Consider the following 20,388-nt stretch of genomic DNA (forward strand, 5'->3'; position numbering starts at 1 on the left):
CACTTCCTGCTTCCTTCCCTTTCTAGGTTGTAGACCCATTTCGTGCAATACCCCTTTGGACCCCAATGGTCTTGTATATATGTATATTGATAGGATTGTGTTGGTTTAGAAGTATTACTGTGATTTTCGTATTGTGTGTTGAATCTCAAATGCCTTGAAATAAATGTATTTGTATTTTTAATATATATATATATGGGATACATTACTCACCGTAATCGTATTTCTGATGCTTGTATCTGCTTAGATTCACATGCTGTGCATAGGCCGACATCTAGTGGAAGCTGCGGAGTATTACAGTTTGTTTTTCGAAACTCGAAAATGGGCGTCGACACAGGCGTGCCAGTAATACTATCCCTAGTGTGACGTCCACTGTACCCAAGATCCCTCACGCGTCTAGGATCCTCAGATTGTATTTTTTCTGACATGAGGAAGCATGAGGAGTAGCGTGAGTACAGATAATCCAAGCAGATAGACAGAAAGGTAAGACTACAAGCAATCATGCGCCTTCTCTCGGAGGGGAGGAAGGGTGGGTCGCATGTGAATCTAAGCAGATACAAGCATCAGAAATACGATTACGGTGAGTAATGTATCCCTTCTGAGGCTTGTGGAATCTGCTTAGATCACATGCTGTGCATAGATTAGCGAGCAGTACCAGAAGAAGGAGGTGGGATGTGAGAAGGGTCATGAGCAAACAGGTGTCTTAGAACCGCTTGTCCCACTTGTGTATCTGTCTTGGAATGAGTGTCAATGCAGTAATGCTGAGTAAAAGTGTGAATAGAGCTCCAAGTAGCTGCTTTGCAAATGGTGTCGAGGGGAACATTTGCAATGAAAGCCAGAGTGGCCCCAATGCCTCTAGTAGAATGGGCCCTTGGCGTAAAAGGCAGAGTTTTTTCAGAAAGAGAGTAACACAGCTGTATACAGTTGATAATCCACTTCGAGATCGCGCCTTTAGAGACGCGATCCCCCTCTCTGCCTGTAGCTACGGAGACAAACAGTTGATCTGTTTTCCTTAGCGGTCTGGTTTTATTTACATAGTAGAGGACCGCCCTACGCACATCAAGGGTGTGTAGTTTCACCTCAGCTGAGCTTTGCGGGTTCTGGAAGAAAGCCGGAAGCTCGATGGACTGGTTTACATGGAACTTGGATATAAATTTAGGTGAGAACCTAGGGTGTGTGCGTAAAACCAGTTTGTCTTTGTGGATAGTAAAGAAAGGATCCTGCACTGACAGAGCCTGAATTTCACTGACCCTTCTTATAGAGGTAATGGCTACTAAGAAGGCCGTTTTATAAGTCAGGTGTTTGAGACTACTTTTATGCATGGGTTCGAAAGGGGGGCCCATGAGCTTAGCTAGCACCACATTGAGGTCCCATCCTGGCGGTGGGTTCGAAATAGGAGGGTGAAGTCTCTTTACTCCTTCCATGAAGGCTTTAACTACTGGTACTTTCCACCACGATACCTTGTTATGGGATGTGGTGTAAGCCGAGAGGGCTGCCAGGTGTACTTTCAGAGAGTTAAAAACCAAACCTGCGTCCAGCAGGTGGAGCATGTATGTTACAACGTTGGAAGGAGTGCAATCAACTGGGTTGATTTGTTTATTCTGGCACCAAATAACGAATCTTTTCCATTTGTCAAAGTAACAGTGCCTTGTGTTTGGTTTCCTGGATTCTTTTAGGATGTCCATACACCTCTGTGGTAAATTGAGATGCCCAAACTCTATGACCTCAGGAGCCATGCTGCCAGGTTCATTGAGTTGGGTTCCTGGTGCACTGTTTGACCTTGTTGCTGGGACAGTAGGTTGTACCAGGCTGGGAGTTTGATGGGCTCGCACACCGCCATCCTGCGTAGGTGTGGAAACCATGGTTGTCTTGCCCACATGGGAGCAACTAGGATGAGCGTCATCGATTCCTTGTTCATCTTGTACACCACCTTCCTGATGAGAGGAGTTGGTGGAAAAGCGTACGCAAACATCCCTGACCAGTTCATCCACAGGGCGTTCCCTTGGGAGTCTGGCTGGGGGAACCTGGATGCAAATCTTGGGCATTGTTTGTTTTCGCTTGTGGCGAATAGGTCTATAGTGGGGACACCCCACTGAGAGAAGAGATCTTCTACGATTACTCTGTGAAGGACCCATTCGTGTTCTTCTGGGAGGGAGTCTCTGCTTAGGGCATCCGCTAGGGAATTGAGCTCCCCTGGAACATGTTGTGATGACAGGAAGATGTTCCGTCTGAGTGCCCATATCCAGATTTTCTGGGCAAGCTTGGACAGATTTGGCGAACGAGTCCCTCCTTGTTTGTTCAGATAGAACATGGCTGTCGTGCTGTCCGTCCGGATCTGCACCGACAAGTTTAGCAGATGGGGCTCGAACGCCCGAAGCGCTCGGAATACTGCCAGAAGCTCTAGCAGGTTGATGTGGTTCTTGGCTACTGAGTGAGACCAGAGACCCTGAGCTGTGTGGTGGAGATGGTGAGCTCCCCACCCAGTCAGGCATGCATCTGTAGTCACCACTGCCTGTACTTCGGGATCGTAAAAGGGTTTTCCCCTTGCAAGATTCTCTCTTGTCCACCAGTGTAAGCTCTGTACGAGTGTTGGCGAAACGACCACTAGATCGTCCCACTGACCACTTGCCTGAGACCACTGTTTCGCCAACCATTCCTGCATGGGACGCATGCGCAGACGTGCGTGGGGGACCAGGTAAATGCATGACGCCATCATGCCCAGTAACCGCATTGCTTTGCGTACCGTTATTTGTTGACCTGACTGATAATGTGGAATTTGCAGTAGTATATTCCGAATTCTTTCTTCTGAAGGGAAGGTAAACCCTTTCTGAGTATCTAGGATTGCTCCTAGGAACTGTTTTGAGGTGCTTGGCACCAGACTTGACTTCTTCTCGTTGATAGAGAAGCCTAATTCGTGGAGGAGGTCGATAGTCCTCTGAATGTTTGACCTGCAAATTCCTGGGGTTTCCCCCGTTATGAGCCAGTCGTCCAGATAAGGGTACACTGGGATTGCCTCCCTGCGTAGGTGTGCAGCTGCCACCGCCAGTACCTTGGTGAATACCCTTGGTGCTGAAGCTATCCCGAAGGGCAGTACCTTGAATTGGTAGTGGCGACTGTCTACCTTGAAGCGCAAGTACTTTCTGTGCGCTGGGAGCATGGAAATATGAAAATAAGCATCTTTCATATCCAATGTTGCCATGTAATCCCCCTTTTTTAGGAGGGGGATTACCTCTTGTAGCGTGGTCATACGGAATTTTTGGGGCTTGACATACTTGTTGGCAGGCCGTAAATCCAATACTGGGCGCATTGTCAAATCTTTCTTTGGCACAAGGAAGTAGGTTGAATAGATACCCTTGTTTACCTGGTGTCCTGGGACGAGTTCTATCGCGTCCTTTTCTAGCAGAATGGCGATCTCCTCGAGAAGGATCTTCTGATGTTCTAAGGAGTGTATTCTTTGTCGTGGAGGGTGGTTCCGGGGACGCTGCAGTAATTCTATACAATATCCTGCGGACACTGTCGACAGCACCCATCTGTCTGAGGTGATCCCTTCCCAAGCCTGGGTGAAGTTGGAAATGCGTCCCCCTACTGGGGTTGCGTGAGAAGGGACCCTGAACTGAGCGTCACTGCTTTGGCGGAGGCGTGCCACCTCCCTTGTTGGGGCTGCCTCTGCCTCTTCCACGACCTCTCTTGTTACCCTTACTGTAACTTTGGGTAGACTGCTGGTTGTTGTTCCATTGTGTACCCTGTCCTTGGGCATAGTTGCCTCTTTGTGAATTTTGGCCGCGTGGGCGACGAAAATTACTGTTCCCCCTTTGGTTCGGGGGTTTGTTGGTAAGCTGGCCAAGGGATTTGAGAGTCTCGTACTCGTCCTTGGCATTCTTAAGTGCGTCTTCGACCGCTTTCCCAAACAGTAGATCGGGTTCCACCGGCTTGTCTATTAATGAAGCCTGTGTTTCTGTTTTGAACCCCGACTGCCGTAACCACGCATGTCTCTTGATAACAGTACCTTCTGCTATCAATCTTCCTGCGTTGTCCGCGGCGTCGAAAGTTGCTTTTAATATGCAACCAGACACGGCTCTCCCTTCTGCCGAGATCCGAGCCAACTGGCCCTTTAACGGTTCAGGAGCAGAGGCTATGAGCGCCGCGACCTCTTCCCATTGATGGCAGTTGTAACTTGCCAACAGGGTGGTGGAGTTTGCAATCCTTGCTTGGTAGGCGGACGTTGAGGCTACCTTCCTGCCAACCCGTACAGTCTTTTGCTCTCCTTGTCGGGAGGAGCTTCTGACGACGATAAGGGTGTCCCAGCCCTCTTCCGAGTGTTGGTAACCACTAGGGAGTCTGGTTTAAGATGACCTCTTATATAAAGAGGGTCAGACTGGGCTGCCCGAAAAAGTTTTTCGACTCTGGGGTTGACGGCTCTGGTGAGGTTAGGATTCACCAGGGATGGATCTATTCTACGTTGGATGGATTTAAGGATAGGGATGGTCTGAGCGACCGGCCTCCTCTCTCCCACCAACTCTTCTGCGAAGTCCCTTTCCTCCTGTACACCGTGGGTGTCGATGTGAAAATGTTCTGCTGCGCGAGCAAGAACTTCATTAAGGAGGGGTTGGTTATCAACTGGCGAGTCGGTAACTGGGGCTTCGCTCTCTACCGGGGAATCTACTCTGTAAATTTCCTCATCTTCTAACTCCTCCAGGTCCTCATCCTCCGCATAGTATTCAGACCCGGTACGTTCCTCCATAATTGAAAACTCCTGGTCCCCTTCAGGGAAAGGTTGTCCTTGGTATCTGGGGTGAGGAGTAGAGTATGGAGTAGAGTAAGGCTGCACCTCGAAGGGGTCAGGTCTTTCGACCCGGGCCTTTTTACTTATGGGGATAGGATCAGAGGAGCCTGAGGGTGTGGCCCCTTGAGGGTCATACGAAAGGAATATTCTGGGTTTTTGTCATAAAAATCCGCTAAGGAAGACATTCTTGACATGACCCTGTCTATGTCCTCACTGGACCATTCTTTGGAACAGGGTATGACTTTAGTAGGCAACTTAGAGGACTTATCAAGGGTACCCTTGCTGGATGTTGCTGTCCCAGTAGATTTATGTTTATCTGTCTGCTTGGGGTGGAAGGATGGTCTTACAGGAGTGGAAGGCTGAACTTTCCGCTGTTTCCCTCCCTCCCCGTGCGTGGAAAAATGTTTTCCCTGCCCCTTAGAGGCCCCAGAGACTTTCGACGCCTGGCGCCGAGGGTCGGGAGAGGTATTTTGTTTCGAGCGTGGGGCCTCGCTGGTGTTAACTGCGCTCTCGGTCTCTTGGAGCGCGGCCTGGGGGTGGAAGTCGTCTTCGTCTTCCGACGATGGAACTTCCGTTAATCTAGGGAGCGAGGCACTCATGGCAATAGTGGATGATTGCCTTGCGTCATGAGGCGATCTCGATCGAGAGCGCCCAGAGGACACCGAGTCGGACCGTTCTATCCATGCCTCTTTCCGAGAAGTCGACGTCGTCGAGGTTCGGTTGGACTTAGTGTGCTTAGTGTGTGTAGGTGTAGCGCTTGCGTCGCCGGGGGTCTTCCCCATAGCCGCCCTGCCGGACAACCTTCCGAGGTCGGGGACCTGCGCTCGGCAGTCTTTCGACGCCGTAATGCCCTCGCCGTCCGAAAGTACGGCGTCGCTGCCATCGCTGAAGGCGCCCTCCGCTGCCATGGCTGCCTGCCTGGCGTGGTGGGCCCAACGCTTTGTCGAACGGTCCTTAAGTGTTTTAGGTTTAAACCTACTACACGCTCTGCAGTTCGCTTCGGGGTGGTCCCTCGGCAAGCAGAGATTGCACGTGGCGTGCCTGTCGACCCAAGGGTATTTGCGATTGCACTTGGGGCAGAATTGGAAAGGGGTGCCCTCCATACGCACCTTGAGGCAGCGGGCTGATAAGTGTAGGAAATATATAAGGTGTACCTATATACCAAGAGTGAAGAGTATGTACCACCCCCCACTCTCCCTACTTGCAGGGCCGAGGCCAGCGGCCTACTAGGCCCGGGCCGAGGCCAGCGGCCTTCCGAGGCCCAGATCCGTCGTGCAGCAGCCGACGGTCGATGTCTTCTCCAGCCGTCGTCGAGATCGATGGTCGACGTTGGGGTGGGGAAGGATGTCAATAAATAATTTTAAATTGCAATATAATAGCAAAAGTATGGCTAAGGCCAGGGGACTCCGCAAGATGCTTCCGACCAGTATGGCGGAAAAAAACAATCTGAGGATCCTAGACGCGTGAGGGATCTTGGGTACAGTGGACGTCACACTAGGGATAGTATTACTGGCACGCCTGTGTCGACGCCCATTTTCGAGTTTCGAAAAACAAACTGTAATACTCCGCAGCTTCCACTAGATGTCGGCCTATGCACAGCATGTGATCTAAGCAGATTCCACAAGCCTCAGAAATATATATATACACCTGACTGGGAGTGATTTGTATGTGTCCTTTCCTGTGTATGCTCATTGAGGTCTTTCAGTCACCCTCACCCCTCCTGAGACCTAGTCTTGACCGCCGCCAATGCTACTTTGATTAGTCAGGCTTGTCCAGAAGGTTAGCCTGTTCCAAGAAACTAGGCTGGCCTTCTGAACCTCTGCCCACCAGTCAGAGTTCAGAAATCTGTGTTAACAAAAACCACTTTGGCAGCAGAAGTAGCAGTGGCAAAACCATTCCTGCTAAAAAATAAAAAATGAATCACAGGGGGGATGAGCTATTGCCACAATTGGTGAAGTGGTAAATAATTATGCACACACTTTTCCAGGTCTGCATGAAATGGATGTCCCTGCACTAGTCACAGGGATTTTAACTGCATCCTGTGATTTTCTACTATGTCCCGTGTAGTCACACCCTTTATGTGCTCAATGCCTCATGATCGCAAAATCACATTAGCACACGAGAAAGAAAATTACCCCTTTAAACCAGTTGTCAAAGGACTATTGTGATTTGTCAAGAATACAGCATTTTTTCATGGATGACTTTGTAAGACAGTTTTCAAAGCTAAAGAGAAATTACTTCTATAAGCCAATTGTGAATGGAATATTCTCATTTGTCAAGAATACAGCTAGCTTTTTTGGAAACATTTTCAAATGTCTTGCTTATTTTTCCCTCCATGTGTTGTTTAAGTATTTTTGTTTTCGGGCAGTACATCTTGAGTGTGTGACTTGAAACCAGTCTAACCTAATTGATCTTAAATATTTATGCAGTTTGAATTCTATAAATGAAAAGAAATGAAATGAACACAGATAGGCTACTTGGTTAAACAAGCAAGGGCAAAACCAACAGTTTGGGCTTTTGTTTAGGCATTTTCAAGGCACTGATATTATGGTACTATGTGGCCATAGGATTGCACCAGCTGGAAAATTGTGTGATTACCTAGAAATTTGATACCAGTGCTTGACAAATGCCTTAATACCTATACATTAGCCCCCTGGTGTTGTCAATGCTTGTTTTTAACAGTACTTCAGTGCAAGGAACAGATAATAGTCAAGTGGCTAATGGCACACTTGGTTAAGACATGTTTATTACACCATTAGCCATTTACTGCTGCAAGTAAGTCATTAACTCTCAGCAGACTGCTTAGAAATAACTCTGGCAGGCAAAAGTGTGATGTTTCAGATTGATAGAGTAAGCTCAAAGGGAATGACCATAGGGATTAGCATGGCCCTGGGCCGTCCATGGGTGGGTAAATAAGCAAACAACTGCTACAAGCTATGTGTCATTTTTCACTTGCCAACTCCCACACAGCTGTACTCTAATACACCAGTTTCAGTTTATAGGTGTCACTGAAGTGCCATCTAACAGCCCAAACTTAAAATACAATGGCTAAACTGTGCAAGTATGGACTTTGTAGAACACTTACTTTTTACACAATATGCCTGCAGAATGCCGACCTAACAACAATGCAGCACCTAACAATGGATACATTCCCTAAAGGTGTCTGTTGAATGCCTGCCCTAGCTGAAGATGCCAAGAATTTGACAGGTGTACCTACCTGCAGAATGTATTGGTTGTCAGGCAGCCTGCCCTGCCCGAAAATGGGTCACGGCAAGAATGGCGAGTTTGGTCCTCTTCACTCAAAGTGTACCGCTCTTAATGATTCTACCTAATCAGAATGAATCAGTTGTATTCAGGGGTTTAGCAGCTTGCCCTGCCTGTCAGGGACTAGCGCAAGATGGCGAGTATGGGCAGTGTTTTAGTGCTTCCTGTCGTATGTACTTACTGAAGCGTTTCTGCCCAAACAAGTCTGGAAGACTGTCCGGCCAGAGGGGGTCATGGTTGGGATTATTAAGTACTGATCTTCATTAGCTCATGCAGTTTAAGTAACTGTCGTAGAGTGTCTGTATGTAAACATAATCTAACCTGTGCATTGTGCCAGAGGCTTGGAAGGCTATATGATGTAGCTCCTGGGCGGTTAGGCTCCTCTCACACCAACTGGAAATCGGGCCCCCCCAATAACGCCACTGGCCCACCTAGATAAATTCTGCAGCTGGGCCCGGTTGTGGGTGCAGGGCGGGATGGGTACAGATGGAAAAGATTGGACATGTAAGACCTCCTCATTGTGGGGTAATGTGGCACAACTGGGCCGATGACACAGAGGCAGGTAGTGTTCATCTGCTTTACAAAACTGTGGAATGCATTTTTTAAAGCTAAAGCGTTTAGGCAAACGCAGCAAAAACAGTCCCAAGTGAGTTATTCAGAGGCACAAACCCCTAGAAAGAAAGTCACCCTGAATTGAAGTTAACACTTGCTTCCCGCCACCGCTTGGGAAAAGAGTCCCGCCACCCACCCAGGTAAGTGAAGGCCGTTCTGGCCAACAAACATAAATCTAAAGTCCACCCCCCGCCCCTCCACTGTGCCCCAAGTCCAGCTCCCTTCCACCGTGACCCCAGCACAATCATTTTAATTAAAAAAAGAAGCCCCAAGCCCACCTCCACCCAACGTGAACCCAGGGTCACAGTTTAATGTTTTAAAAAGCCCCAAACCCACCCTCCCCTCGCACCGTGACCCCAGCTCCACCATAATAATAAAAAATCCCCAAGAACCGTGACCCCAGCCCCACCATTTTAAATAAAAAAGAAGTCTGAAGCAAACCATCCCACTGTGACCCATGCCCCACCATTTTAGTTTACAAAAAAGCCCAAGCCCACCCCTTCCATCGTGAATGCAGCCCCAACAGTTTAATAAAAAAAAAAAACCCAAGATCATCCCGCTCCCACAGTGACACCCGCCCCCCACCATTTCAGTTTTTTTAAGCCCCAAGCCCGCCCACCCCCTCCCTCTGTGATGCCCTGCCCCGCCAGTTTAGTTTAAATACAAAGCCCCAAGCCCACCCCATTTCACCATGACCCATGTTCCATCATTTCAGCTTTTCTTTTTAAACCGTCCCAAGCACACCCCCACCCCTTCGTGACCCCTGCCCCAAACTTTCTAGTTTAAAAAAAGCCCCAAACCTACCCCCCTCTCAAAGTAACCCCAGCCCTACCATTTTAATTAAATAACAGGCCCAAGCATAGCCCCCTCCTGACCCAAGCCCCACAATTTTAATTTAAAGAAAGCCCCAATCTCACCCCCTCCCTCCATGGCCCCAGACCCACCATTTTAATTATGAAAAGAAGCTCCAACCCAACCACCTCCCACCGTGAACCAAGCCACACCATTTTCACTATAGAAAGGAGCCCCACACCCTCGATCCAATCCCCGTCTGCCCGCTCCAGGCCCTTATTGGCGCTGTTGGGGGGTCACGTGACCTGTACTCTTACTGGATGGACCCTCCCATGGCAGCCTTGCCTGGGAAGCCTGCAAAGGGTAGTGGAAAAGGGCGATTCCTGTTGTCCTGGTGCCCTGCATCACCCCCACCTATCTAGAGGAAAGAAGGTAAGGGACAACACAATATAATTCCAACCAATTTGGTTCCCACTGCATTTGACCTTAGCCACATTAAAATGGTAATGATTTAGTTAATGCTGCTTTTGAATTTATTCACACTAGAATTGTACTAACCTGGTTCCCACTGCTTTTGAATTTGGTCACACTAGAACTGTATGTACTGAGTTAGTTACCACTGCTTTTGAATTTAACCACATTGTTATTGCACTGATTTAGTTAACGCTGATTTTGTACTTAGCCACACTAAAATTGTAATTATTTAGTTAACGCTGGCCTTGAATTTAGCCACACTAGAATTGGAACCTGTTGCTTTTGAATTTAGCCGCACTATAATTATATTGATTCAGTTAACGCCACTTTATAACACATACATTACCCTAGACCGCCAAGTGCTACGACCCATAGAATACAACTGAGTCTCACGCAAAATTTGGTCCAGCTGTTCACATAGCTTGACTCTCTGACAATTTGACACGGCACCCGTTCCTCACACCTTTGTAATATGGGCTGCTGTTAGAGACCTAACCATTCTCTACCTACCTTCTATGGTATTAGCATACTTGATCACAGGTCAAACTGACCTTTTTGTATTTGACTGAATTTCTTTGATAGTTTTTTTATTGAATTTTGGTCAAAATAAAATAAATACGTGGGGTTGGGTAAAGGAATAGGTTAAGGTACGGAGAATTGGAGGTGGAGATGCGGGGGGGCCTCCTCATGCAATTTCAAACAACAAAAAGATCAAAAATAATTTGGTCAAATAGGAAAAGGTACGTTTGTTTTGGTCAAATGCACGCACACATTTCCCCAGTGCTTTCATTACTTTCCACACAGACTACGTTCTTCCAAAGCGCGTTCATCCTCACAGCGCTTTGAGGCCATACCAATGGCAGTATGCGCTATCAAAATACCAGCTAACATAACAAACACGCGCCTCCATTTGACTGCAGATCTACAAGAAATATAGGAGCATTTGATCAAACAGAGGAGACAGGAGAATGAAAGCTAAAAGGCACTTAAAAGGATGGGTCGGGGACCTGGCCACCAGGGGGCACACGGATGGTATCGCTCTCCGTGTAGGCTCCACGCAAGGGTCCTGGAAAGTGGGTTGAGCCCCCACCACGAGACCCCCATCTGCTACTTCATCGACGAAAACCAGGATCGGAAGTGTCCAGGCACCACCCGGAGAAAACCCGAAGCAAAATGGAGCCTTTTTCACAGAGAAAACTCCCCCTGCGCCACACGCAGCACGAAGGCTGGAGGGGCCTGCGTGCCTCCTTAACACGCGGAGCCGTGATACGCGCGGCACCGGAGAGAGCGCTCCAACCCACATCGCTGCTGGGACCCACTCTAAAGTACATGCATAACTCCTCCCGCAGGCCCATCCAGCTGTCCCGCGGACTCCAGGTTCGTGAATTGGAGGGCCGTCTGGTCGCCGGATCACACGCGGCGTTGGGTCAGGCCCGTGAAACACCCCTGTCCTACGGTGACGCGGTATCACCTCTCTTCACCCCGCTTGCTTGAGCTGCTCCTGTTGCTCGCCGTGTGCGCCGAGCCTCCTTTTGGATTCCAACTCGGCTGATGAATTGATTGGTGAGTGGGGCCTGGGGCTCTTGTGGTGCCCGTTGTGATCCTCCCTCCCCCCCCAGTGGCATAGGTGGAAAGAACCGCAGTGCTCCGAGTACTGGAGATACGTGAGGAGGCCCTGGGCAGGTTTCTCCAGGCAGCAGAAGGCCGAGCCCCTGTTTCTCAGGGCATGTGCCCTCCTCGGCCCCCCACTCGAACCCTGAGGCTTATCGAAACAAACTACACTAAGCATTCGGCCTGGACTAGGCCGCGCACATGAGGCTGTGCGTGGACTCCTCTCCTTGGGGACCCGAACTGAAGGTCAATACACCGAGCGAACGAGAAACATTGGATACTGGATTCTCCCACGGCACCCTGCTTTCGCACAAAAGCTCATACCTTTCAAGCACCCATTCTGGCGGGGCTGACCTCTGGCGCACTGTTGAGACCTACCCACTTCATCGACGGGGTCCTGCCGCCCATGAACCATAAGGACAGATTGGCAAAATACAAGTTCACACCAACCCACGAAACTCTGAAGTCCCTCATTGACCTTAAGATGTCGACTGTTGGGTCTGAGGCCGCGGCAACCAAGGTGGATGTCGCTGATCTACTCGCGGAGATGCGAAGCATGAGGGCAGACATAGGCAGCAAAATCGACAAAATTACACAGAGAATGGACAAAATGGAGGACAGGCTGGAGCAGGTCGAACACAATCAAACCTCCTTGAATATGTTGGAAGCCCAAATGGGCCACCGCATTGCGGAAGTAGAACACAAGAAAGTGGCATTGACGATCTTGAAAACAGGGAACGCCGTAACAACATGCGTGTCATCGGCATCCCCGAAAAGGAAGGAGAATCGGATTCAGACCTGAAACAAACCCTGCACGCCATCCTGAAGCTCCTTTTTAAGGATGAGACAGTGGATGAACCCAAACTTGATCGCATTCACAGAGCCGGAGGCAGGCCGGGGGGGTCCGCTTTCGGTCCTGGCTAGGTTTCACAACTATGCAGACAGAGCCAGGATTTTAGATAAAGCCAGACACGCTTCGTTGCTTACTCTCGGCGATGCTACCATCTCGCTTTACCAAGACCTATCATCGCTCACGCTCGCAATGAGGAAGAAATGCTCCCCGATTATGAAAATGCTGAAGGATAAAGGCACCAGGTATCGGTGGGGTTACCCGTTCTCACTCACCTTTGAGTGGGAGAGTTCAACAGTGAAACTAGTTTCGGAAAAGGACATTGCAGACTGCATTTCTGACATGCTGGGTACCCAGGAGGAGGGCCCCTCCCATGGAGGGTCCAGGAGGGAGGAAGGTGAATGGCACACTAAGGGCCCGCGGCGCAGACGGATCCAAGGCTCCAGGAAATTTCGGAGAATGAACAATTCACAGGACATGGAACACTAATCTGGCCACCAGGCTGGCATGCTAGGCAGCTAGGGGCAAATTAATTCTGTGGTGAGTGATCCGGTTGAAGCTGGTCGATTGGGCGCTGCCCGAGGCAGAGAGAAGCGATGAGGGTGCGTCAGACTGAAGGGTTCTTGTATAACATACACCAATGATGTGCCCAATTCTCTGGTCGCACCTTTAGACTCTAATGCGTTACTCATTTCGTGCGAATGGTGAACTTGACCATGTATGTTTAGGATGCCCAGAAAGAGATACGAGGTAATGCTTATGCTGGAACGATGCCTTTGGGGGGTCGGAGTTTTTGTTTTTGGTTTGTTGATAAGTTACGAGCACCTAGTTGGGGGCTCACTGTTATTGATGTCTATATTAAGATAGGACCGCTTGTTTCGCAGTCTCCACTGGTGGTCCGAGACCGACTGGGTGATCTTAACCCAGACTGGTCGGGCGCCGAACGTAGGGGCGGGAGGGAGGGGAGGTGTGGGTGGGGCGGGTGGGAAACACATTTTGTCACAACACAGACCTGAGGGGCATGAAAACACAATTTGGATACATAAAGGGACATTATACGTACTGGACGGATCAGTTTTTGTCCTCCGAAGGACTAACTGAGACCCATTACGAAGAATACGAACCACACACTACGGGCCATGAAGCAGACGAACTGGCTGCATATACACTTACCCAAAGCTCAAGATGGCACTTACACTCTATAAGGACACGTTACGCATTTGCACACTCAATGTCAAGGGTTTGAACTCCCTCACAAAGAGATCCATTGTTGCCAGGGAATTTAGGAGATCAAATATAGATATTTTATTCCTCCAAGAAACGCGATATCGAAAGGGTGAGGAGAGAGTGATCCCAGCACAGGAGATCGGACCCTCCTTCTGGAGCTCAGGTATCTCGAAAAAAGCGGGAGTGGGGATCCTAATCCGCAAAGGCCTCCCGATTACAATTCTTGAGACATGGATGGACAGGGAGGGGAGGGCTCTCATAGTCGTGGGAAGCATATGGGGCACAACAGTTACCCTTGCTACACTTTATGCGCCTAATCAAGGGCAAAATAGGTTCCTCCACAAAATCAGTGAGAAGGTTTTCGGCATGGCCAGGGGACACAGAGTTCTCGGTGGGGATTTTTAACACGTGGATGGACAGTTCAAAGGATAGACAAACTAAAGCTGACGTGGCAGATCCACCCAACACGCGGAACGAGGCGGACATTAAACTAACCCTTAATCTTTATGGTCTCGTGGACAGTTGGCGCCATTTGCACCCGACGGACAGAGGCTTCACCTTCCACTCCCACACTCACGCGTATCGATTACATCTTCCTCTCAGATGGCCTCTTGCACACATTGCAAGCGGCAACTATATACCCCTCTGCCTGGACGGATCATGATATGGTTATGGTGGATATACTTTGGAACGACCTGGCCCCCCGGAATACCAAATGCAGATGTAATGAATCGTTATGGGCTGACTCGGTCTTCAAGGAAGCTTTGGAAACCGAGATCGAGCAGTTCTTCGCATCTAATGACACAGGGGACATAGGGAAGACATCCGTATGGGAGGCAGCCAAGGCACCTTGGACGGGGGTGCTTATAAGGGAAGGGGCCCAAAAAAAACGAGAACGTGCCTTGATAGAGAAGGGCATTAGGGAAAGGCTCTGTAAGGCCCAGAGCCTGGCACAGTCCTCCCCATCTGAAAGACCCAAGTATATTGCAAAAGCTAAACTACTCAGAGGAGTTGAAAATACTTATTGCGGGCAAAACTGCCCAGACCCTACAATACCTCAAACAAAAATATTATGAGAAGGGCGACAAGGCGGATGCCCTCTTGGCGGCTCGTCTCCGTGCACAGAAGGCGGAGAGATGGGTTGAACTTATCGAAAGGACGGATGGTACCCTCACGGACACGACAGTGACTTCCCCCGAGGACGTACAAGAAGCATTTGCCTTCTTCTATGAAGATCTATATGTAAGTGACCCCCCCCTCCTGTGGGAAGCATAGACACGTACCTCAAGGAGGTGCGGATCCCCTCACTCAGACTTACGCAGACCGATTCCCTAGACATGTCAGTCACAGAGGAGGAAGTTGTAGAAACCATAAAGCACTTGAAGACAGGTAAAGCCCCAGGAGAAGATGGATTCACACCCGGTTTCTACAAGACATTCTCCACTCTCATTGCCCCCTTTCTTGCATCTCTGTTCAACCACATCTTCGACACATGTCACGCTCCTCCATCCTTCTCTCAGGCCCTCCTTGCAGTCATTCCGAAGGAGGGTAGAGATGCTAAATACTGCAGCTCCATTTGTCCCATTTCTCTCCTCAATATTGACGCTACGATTTATGCCAGGGTCATTGCGGCCCGGCTTGAAACGCACCTCCCTAGGTTAATACATTCTGACCAAGTTGGTTTTGTTCTTGGGAGACAGGGCGTGGACACTATGAGAAAAACACTTCACTTACTCCACGAGGCACATGGTATGGGAGGGGACCCATCACTTTTGTCGTTAGATGCCGAGAAGGCCTTTGATAGGGTGTCATGGGAATTTCTGGAACAGGTATTGGTCGCGAACGGGTTAGGGCCAAAACTCTGCAGCGCCATCAAAGCGCTGTACACCTCCCCCACAACTTCAGTAGTGGTGAATGGAGGTTATTCACGATGGTTTCCACTGGAAAGGGGGACGAGGCAGGGCTGCCCACTGTCAGCGATATTATTTGTAATGTCCCTTGAACCGTTAGCTCAAAAATTGAGACACGATAGTAGAGTCAAAGGTATCACAGTAGGTGATCGAGAATACAAACTGGGCCTATATGCCGATGATATCTTATTACACTTAACTGATCCCTTAGATTCGGTCCCGGCCGCGCTTGAAATAATTGAAGAATATGGTCTGTTGGCAGGCCTGAAAATTAACACTGCGAAATCTGTCCTCCTCCCAATTGACAAGAGTAGAGACTCTGAGGTCGAACGCTTTGCCCCCCTAGGAGTAAAAGTCAGTCTCACCACACTCCGATACTCGGGTATTAATGTTACTCGGGACCTAGGATCCCTACATGAAGCCAATTTCCCACCATTGTCACTTGCCCTTCAAAAAGATATTCAAAGATGGTCCAAGCTCACCATCTCTTGGCTGGGACGTTTAAATGCCATAAAAATGGTGATCCTCCCTAAGATACTATATTTGTTCCAAATGCTTCCCATTAAAATGCCCCCAGAATACTTCCCCAACACAAGAAAATTGCTACTAGCCTTCTTGTGGCACGGCCAAAAGCCTAGATTTCCGTGATCCTTGCTCCAGCTTCGAAAAGATAATGCAGGGGTAGGCCTACCGGACATCGAAACATACGATAGGGCGGCCCAACTCCGGGTCCTCCTTCCACATGTCAGGCAGCAGTCAGAGCCACAGTGGATAGCCCTGGATAACTATCACCTCCGTCCCTTTATTTTGGGTGAATGGCTATGGGTGCCTGGGTCCCAATTACGTAATAGCATCAAATCTCATCCCATTATAGGTACAATATGGGCAATGTGGAAACCGGGCAAGAAAATGGTTGGAGTTACGACATGGCCCTCTCCTCTGGGCCACTTATGGTCCCCGGGGATCCGAGATGCAATCCCGGAACCAGGAAGCTTTGAGACCTGGTACCAGGCTGGTCTAGAAAGGGCAGGTCAACTATGGAGAAATGGCTCTTTTATAATCATTCAGGAACTTCAGGAGGCGCTTGGCATAGGCTTACTCTCGGTTTTCCTGTACATGAGACTCAAGGGGGTATTGACAAGGCCGATATGGAAAGAACAATTGTAGAGGGACCTTACCCCATTCGAGAGAATTCTTGACACATGCACGGGCTCCAGAGGTCTGATAAGTGCAATGTACCTGGCATTGATTGAGGTCGATATTACACCCTCCCTGACACTCAAAGGCAGATGGGAAGATATGGGTAGGCAAATGTCACAGAAGTTATGGCTTCAAATATGCAGACGGACGGCGAAATCGTCTATATCTTGCCAGTATAAGCTACATGCTATCAAGTTAATGTATAGATGGCAATATGACCCAACCCGGCTTGCCAAAATGTATCAAGGAGTAAGCCCATTCTGCTGAGGGGCTGCGGAAAACGGGCTGATTATTGGCATATGTGGTGGGGATGCGCAGTGGTCCAAGCCTATTGCTCAGAGGTTCTTAGCTGTATTAGGGACCTAGATGATGTCGAAAGAGAGAAACAACCACTGCTGATCTTGTTCGGCTTGATTGAAACGGAGGACACGATCATGAAAGCACCCAAAATGGTGTTAGGTCTGTTGATGGCTGCACAAGCCTGTCTAACCATGGTATGGAAAAGAGCCACACTCCCTAGCAAGACTGAGTGGCTGGGTGTTGCTCTGTGTATTTACAGAATGGAAAACCTGACAGCGGCCTTACATGGAGATCGTACCAATGTTGAGAATGCATGGTCAGAATTTCGTGCTACATACGTTACGTGAAAAGAATGTGTGCAAAACACTGCCAAATTTTGTGTAATTTTAGTCAACTGCTGTTGGTGCCCGTCTTGTCAGGGTCTTGGGTTATGCTGTGCACACTTGCCTTATGTCATGAGTATATTAGCGGTTCTTTGGTAATGTTTACATTTGTTTTCAATCCCCAGACGGTGACATGTGAAGGGGGATGGGGACGGGGTAAAGAAAGTAGGTTTTGTTGACGTTCTTGGTTAATTATTTGATTCCAAGAGACTTTATACGCTTGATATGAAAATGTTACTTGCTGTGAACAATCTTTTTCTTTCGACTCAGTATTCGAATTTGAATGTAATTGTCTGTCGAACTTTACAAAACCAATAAAATTGAAATAAAAAAAAAAAGGATGGGTCGGGGTTAGGATGTACAGTCTGGTACCATGCAGAAAATAATGTGAGAAGTCTGGGGGAAGCAGTGCAAGATGTTGAAGTACACTGTATAATACTGTGTATTAGGTTCCTGGCTGAAGAGGAATCCACAGGGATGTTGCACCATCCAGCGAATGCGCAAAATTCCCCCCGCCCAACCCCCCTTTCACCAAGTAGGACAACGCTGTGGGCAGTGAATAGATATGTCCTAGGAGCCAGAAAGAGCATGGGCTTCTCGGACTGATAATTTACTGCTTCAATGAGCAAAATATAGCATCCTCAAGGGAAAGCACAGGGATAAACAAGCATGGGCAGCTGCATAGAAACCTCTTCACTTCCCACACTAGCCACCATGCCATAGCAAAGGTCACATAGCTCATATTTCCTACAGTACTGTGGATAACACTGTACTGAAAGGGCATCCATTGGTCCTTCAACTACAAATAAAGAGCATGTGCAAGCCAGGAGGAAAGTATGGATAGCTCATCAGGCGTAGTCCAGGGCCCTGGGATGTGACTTACCTTTATAGTAACATTGTCAGCTTCGCTGGTAGAGAAACTGGAAAACTTCAAACACTAAGACAGTTACAATCACCCTAGAAGGACATTATTGTACCCTATATCTTACATATAGCATCCAAGTAAACAAAAGAAGAAACAATATTTTCCAATGGCATCGATGTTTAATAACTGGACTCGCACATACATATTTGGATTCACAATTCTCGTAAACGCATTGCACTATACATTGCGGATAGATTGCCTTGCAAATAATGTTTCAGCCCTGGATGCTTAACTGATTGCTGCACAGTTTGTCGGATAAAGATGTCATATGTACCTTGAGCGAGGCCATGTCTTGTTTAAAATCTTCTTCATACGTGCGGGCAAGAGACATTGGTGAAATATTCAACTGGAAAAAAGAAAAATGTACTTATTAAAACATGTCCCTGGAATGGTTCACTATAAAGGACGTTAAAAAGGTTACTCAACTGTAAGATAATTAATATCTCAGTTTCAGAGGGGGGGAACTTATGTCCAAACTCTTAGGGCCAACACAGCAGCGGCCATGTATGTGCCCGATTAACATCATGTTGCACTGGAGGCTGACCAGTGGACCACAATTAATATGCTTTCTTCCATGAAGGGGAGCAAGGGAAGTATAACCTCATTCCATTAAATGGGACAGGGGGTTAATGAGCCTCATGTGAGGATAGTCAAGCAAATTAACATGTACTTTATGGAATCCTCACTAGAATTCCGTTCCATGCATATATTGGGTGAGAGGTATTTGGCAAATGGCAACAGTTCGACATGAAAAACTATTAACTGTGTTTAAGAATCACTGTCATATTTGGGTACATGAACTTCACTCCATCATTAAAAAAAGCCTTCCCATGCCGGACATTTTCAACTACAATATTCTCATGGATATTATGGGACCACTGGGTCCAAAATTGCCTCGCCTTTTTTTGAGAAATGTCGACCTAATAAAAACACAGTCCTGAACATGCACAGGCAGAATAGAAGAGTTGGAAGCATGCATAGATTCACCAATTATTATTGAACGCATCCAAAGCATACTTCCTGTACCCTACCACTGAAATTCGAGATGTACCCTGGATGAGATTTCACTAGCATTGACCGGGGTACTGTACACTATACGTAGAAAAAGCTACCAGAATAGGTGCAACACTCCAAACTTAGATTCTTATACTAATAGATTTTACTTTGAGGGTAGATTCCGCAACCTAACATGGAATTGTAGAGACTCTTAAGCAACATAGACATACTCCACTTCATCTACCATATCTATGATTCAAATCAACTGGCAGGGTACATGCAGGATTTGATCATCTTTCCCATCAAAACTATTTACTCTCAGAGACTTAAAATCATGGTTGGAACATGCCCTTAAAAAGCAAACTAGTTACAAACCCAAAACCCACATGTAGCAGATGCAATTAACACCTCTCTGGTAACGATCATCATACAGGAACATATCTTACCAGTGGTCAAGGTTACAAGTATGCCTCCCAATTGAGGGAATTTTATATGGTCATTAAATTCCCCAGTGAAAACAGTTGTAAAATTGAAAAACAAAATGATACTCTACATTAGAAAAACCAAACCTACTGGCTTCACCAATGCTTGTTTGTGTATGTTTACCATTGAAGAGAATAAATGTTTACACTTCATTATGTTTTCCAGTGTCGGGACACCTTTTTGGTGGTCCATAAAGTCAACACCACCCATGCACCTTATCTTCCACCTGTCAACGGATAGGCGCTTTTCTCAAAAGAAGAAAAAGGTAAGGCAGTAAACCCAAAAGTCAGAGTTCCCGGGAGATGGAAAAGAGAAGGTGAGTATAGATAAGTAGATACCTTGAATATTAGAGCCAAGCAAAGAACCAGGAATACCCAAAAACCTCCAGGAAGACAGAAAACATATGGGATATTTGGAGTCAGGGAGTTACCAGCCTGTGTGTTGTAGTAGCACAGTGCAGTCTAGGGTAAATTCCAGGAAACCCAATCGCACCGAGAAGTCCTCCACAATGCCCCAGAGGGCACGAGGGTGATAACTGAGAAGAAAATACAGTCAAGAAGCTGAAGAGTAGAAGGAGAAAC

General features: G+C 47.9%; 1 protein-coding gene across 4 annotated transcripts in view; it reads right to left on the bottom strand.

Annotated features, from left to right (window-relative positions):
* The window catches only part of CARS2 (cysteinyl-tRNA synthetase 2, mitochondrial), a 1,341,930-nt gene that overhangs the window by 712,202 nt on the left and 609,340 nt on the right, over positions 1–20,388 (bottom strand). For all 4 annotated transcript variants that reach the window (XM_069636755.1, XM_069636758.1, XM_069636756.1 and 1 more), the window contains one exon: positions 18,603–18,674. In XM_069636755.1, the coding sequence (XP_069492856.1) occupies positions 18,603–18,674 (72 nt within the window). The remainder of the gene's footprint in view (positions 1–18,602; positions 18,675–20,388) is intronic.

The sequence above is a fragment of the Ambystoma mexicanum genome, chromosome 7p (assembly GCF_040938575.1).
Source record: "Ambystoma mexicanum isolate Mex_15411 chromosome 7p, UKY_AmexF1_1, whole genome shotgun sequence".
Taxonomy (NCBI): Eukaryota; Metazoa; Chordata; class Amphibia; order Caudata; family Ambystomatidae; genus Ambystoma; species Ambystoma mexicanum.